This window comes from Biomphalaria glabrata, chromosome 6 (genome assembly GCF_947242115.1).
Source record: "Biomphalaria glabrata chromosome 6, xgBioGlab47.1, whole genome shotgun sequence".
Classification (NCBI taxonomy): Eukaryota; Metazoa; Mollusca; class Gastropoda; family Planorbidae; genus Biomphalaria; species Biomphalaria glabrata.
The window spans coordinates 31,478,842-31,483,008 of record NC_074716.1 but is presented as its reverse complement, the minus strand read 5'-3'; the positions used below and the strand labels follow the sequence as shown (position 1 = coordinate 31,483,008).

At 43.1% G+C, this 4,167-nt stretch overlaps 1 protein-coding gene across 1 annotated transcript; it reads right to left on the bottom strand.

The window, feature by feature from the left end:
• Positions 1-3,291: 3,291 nt before the first annotated feature.
• On the bottom strand, positions 3,292-4,167 carry LOC129926862 (uncharacterized). Its single transcript, XM_056033328.1, has one exon. The coding sequence runs from the start codon at positions 4,165-4,167 to the stop codon at positions 3,292-3,294; it is 876 nt and encodes a 291-aa protein (XP_055889303.1).

Genomic DNA, 4,167 nt, shown 5'->3' with positions numbered 1-4,167 from the left:
AGTCTAGATTGTCAATATGTCAATATTGCAATGTTATAAAATACTAAAACTAATGTACTATTTAAAAATTTAATATTACGATTAGTCTATTAATTGATTATCTAGTGTGTGTGTTTTTTTTTTACATAAATCTTATCTAAATTACATCTACATTATTCCAAATTTATATTTTAGGCCTATATCTAGATCTAGTAGATATAGATACTGAAAGTGCTAAATTAGAAGTTTAATTTAGGTAGATCTACATCCTTATTCTAGTTCCATTGAAATGAAAATACTCAATACCAAAAGATTATCTAAAATCGCTCTACTGACATATTGTGCATATCCGGTAGTTGTCATTCCGTAAGGTGTAGGTATATTATCAATAATAGGCTATTAGTTTGTAACCAGTTTGTCATTAGGTTAAGAGCAATGCCTGGTCGGGCGGTTAGCGCACAGGACTAATTATCTCTACGGTCTCGGTTTCATACCCTGCTCGATGCCATCCTTCGTCGACCAGCGGGAGATTTTACATTTAAAAAAAAAATTACAACTCCAAATGAATCTTTGAAACATTAATACTGCTATAAATTTCCAGGAAAACACTCAACAGGTTAATGATAATATAGATAAGGATTTAATGATTAAATAAACAACACACACAAACCACAGAATGTCAATTTGTTCTAGATCTAGTTTGATTCAACGAAATAAGCCGGCATCTACTATCATGTCTCCATTTCCTCCTCTCCTTGTTCCACGCTCGTGTGGAACAGTGCCTAGTGCACACCATGTATCTCAGTGCGGAAATAGAGTTACAACACTGCTCCCCCCCCCCTTCTCAAACCTGTTCGTCCCGAACAGAACCTGTACTGCCACAGTACTGATGAAGTCGATCTACATGGACGACCTTCAGCTTAGACCGGGGACTTTTCTGAATGCGGTACACGACGTCGTTGATTCTTTTAATGATGCGGTATGGACCTTCCCAGTCTCTCTGAAGCTTTGGAGATCTGCCCTTTCGTCTATGCGGATTGTACAGCCACACCAGATCGTCCTCGTGGAACCCGGAGGCATTGGCCCGTTTGTTGTATTTTTTCTTCATCTGGTCACTGGTCATCTTGATATTTCTGTGGGCCAGAGCATGGGCTTCCTCCATTCGTTTTCGGAGATTAGTGACGTACTCAGTCGAAGTAGCTGGCTTATCACCTGGAACCCCGAATAGCAAGTCACATGGTAATCGCAGTTCTCGGCCAAACAACATCTTTGCTGGTGTATAATTTGTGGTGCCATGAACGGATCCCCTGTACGCCATGAGGAACATTTGGGATATAGGTGTCCCAGTCATCTTGTCGTTCTCTGGCGACCTGCATTAGGTGTTGTTCTAGAGTTCTGTTAAAGCGTTCTACCATTCCATCCGATTGGGGGTGTAGAGGCGTGGTGCGAGTCTTTTCGATGCAGAGTGTCCGGCACATCTCCTGAAAACTCTGGATTTAAAGTTTCGGCCCTGGTCTGAATGTAACTCAATTGGAGCACCGTACCGACTTATCCAGTTCTCTACAAGGGTTTCCGCTACTGTGGTGGCTTCTTGATTAGGTATCGCATATGCTTCAGGCCATTTAGTAAAATAGTCAATAACTACCAAGATGAACTTATTTCCTTTCTTGGTTTCAGGGAATGGCCCGGCAACATCGATTGCGATCCTTTCAAAGGGGTTCCCAACGTTGTATTGTTGCATATGTCCTCTTGTTCTACGTTGCGGGCCCTTGGCTGCTGTACAGACATCGCATCTTCGGCACCATTCTTCAACATCTTCCCGGTAACGGAACCAGTAAAACCGCTGGCGAAGGTCACCTTCTCCAAAGTTTTGTTGACACCAAGATGGGAGCCACTGAAGCCATTATGTATCTCTTTCAGTACTTACGACACCCTAACCTTAGGTAGTATCAGCTGAAAGCGATTGCTTGTCCCGTCTGGCGTTTCCCATACTCTCTTGAGGACACAGTTCACAATTGTTAGGGAGTCCCATTGGGCCCAATATGCCTTGGTAGCGGTTCCCCTATCAGAGATGTGTTGCCAATCTGCTCATTGTCCCTCTTCCTTCATCAAGAGAATGGGAGCCAGATCTTCGTCTCTTAGCTGATCCTCTCGGACTTTTTCGTCCGACCACGGTCCGGAAGCTTCTACCCCAAGACAATGGCAATCGACGACCGCCTCCTTTTCTTCGACCTTTCTACAGTGCTTGCATTCAGTTTTGCAAGGTCTTTGGGACAGCGCATCAGCATTCTGGTGAGTCTGTCCTTTTCGGTGCTGAATCTCAAAGTCATAGGTTTGCAGATGTTCGATCCACCTAGCGACTTGACCTTTGGGACTCTTAAAGAAGAGCAGCCATTATAGAGCGGCGTGATCACTTCTAAGGGTGAACGTTTGTCCATATAAATATTTGTGGAAATGTTTTATGGCGTCCACAACGGCCAGAAGCTCGCGTCTCGTGACGCAGTAGTTCCTTTCAGCCTTTGACAAACTACGACTGAAATAGGCAATGACTCGTTCAGATTCATCCACTTTTTGGGACAAGACAGCGCTTATTCCGGTACCACTCGCATCTGTGTCCAGTATGAATGTCGTGCCTGGTAAAGGGTAGGCCAATATGGAAGATGAGGCAAGTGTGTTTTTCAGCTTTTCAAATGCCTGTTGACATTCCGTCGTCCAAATAAATTGCTTCTTTTGTTCTGTCAGTAAATGAAGAGCCCTTCAAATGTTTGAGAAATTAGGCACAAAACGTCTGTAATATGTACAAAACCCCAGAAAGCTTCTCAATTCATGAATATTCGTTGGGGTAGGCGATCACTGCTAACTCCGTCTCCTGACACGATGTGCCCAAGATATTTTACACTCCTTCCAAACAAAGAGCACTTTTTTGAGTTGAGTTTCATCCCAGCGCCTCTTATCCTTTGAAACATCTCCTTCAAATTTGTAAGATGCTCTTCAAACGTCCTACCTAAGACGATAATGTCATCCAGATAGACAAGGCAGATGTTCCAGTTAAGTCCTCGTAAGACACGCTCCATCAATCGCTCAAAGGTTGCCGGAGCATTGCAGAGCCCAAAAGGCATTACGGTAAATTGCCAGAGACCGTTTTCTGCAGAGAACGCCGTTTTCTCTCTATCTTCGGGATGCATTCCAACTTGCCAATACCCGCTTTTTAAATCGAGAGTAGAGAATATCTGTGCTCCTCTAAGTGTATCAAATGTGTCGTCGATTCTAGGTAGAGGATAACTGTCCTTATGGGTGACCTCGTTCAACGATCTATAATCTACACAGAATCGCATAGAACCGTTTTTTTTTCACTAAGACTATAGGTGAGCACCAAGGACTATTTGAGGACTCAATGACTCCTTGTTGTCTCATGCATTCTATCATGTCCATGGCTTCTTGTTGTTTTGCCAGTGGAAGACGACGTGGTGGATGTCGAATTGGTCTGGTGCTTCCTGTGTCGATACGATGTTGAACCATATTCGTCCGCCCGAAATCTGTCTCATCAGTCGGAAAAATATCACTAAACTCAAAAATCAATTTTTCGGCACTGGCATATTGTTCATCCGATAAATTCGTCTTAATCTTCCCCAAGAGCCCTATAACTTGCGGGTGGGCTGATGCAGTGCTGTCCCTGATGATGTTATCATCGCTGCTATTTTGTATCAGGTCGACCGTATAGCAAACAGCTATGATGCTGTCTTTTCTTAGTTTTTTTTTACCCAAGCTAAGGTTCATAACTCTAACTGGTACTTTCTGATCTCTATCGATCATGACCAATGTCTTACCTACGGCAAATTCACTGTAGTTATCTTCCTTGCCCTCGACCAGTGCCGTTCTAGTTTTTGTATGACAAGGCTCCAATTTTCCCCAAATAATCAATTCAGACTGTGCAGGCAAACTCGTATCCTCCGTCAACATGATTTTTCTGATTCGATCATTCTCTTCCTCATCCCCATCATTTAGTAAAGGAATCTCTACGTTCCCACATATCAAAGCTCCTCCGCCAATGTCAATAGAAAACCCCAATTTCTGCATAAAGTCGAGTCCTATGATGCAGTCATCGTTTATATTGGCGATCAGGAATTCATGAATGAATAACTGATTCCCGAGCTTGAATTGAACACTCGTCAATCCTTGTATAGGCAT

Bases quoted from the DNA above. Each gene is read 5' to 3' on its own strand.
- LOC129926862 (XM_056033328.1), bottom strand. From the start codon at position 4,167: ATGCCTATACAAGGATTGACGAGTGTTCAATTCAAGCTCGGGAATCAG.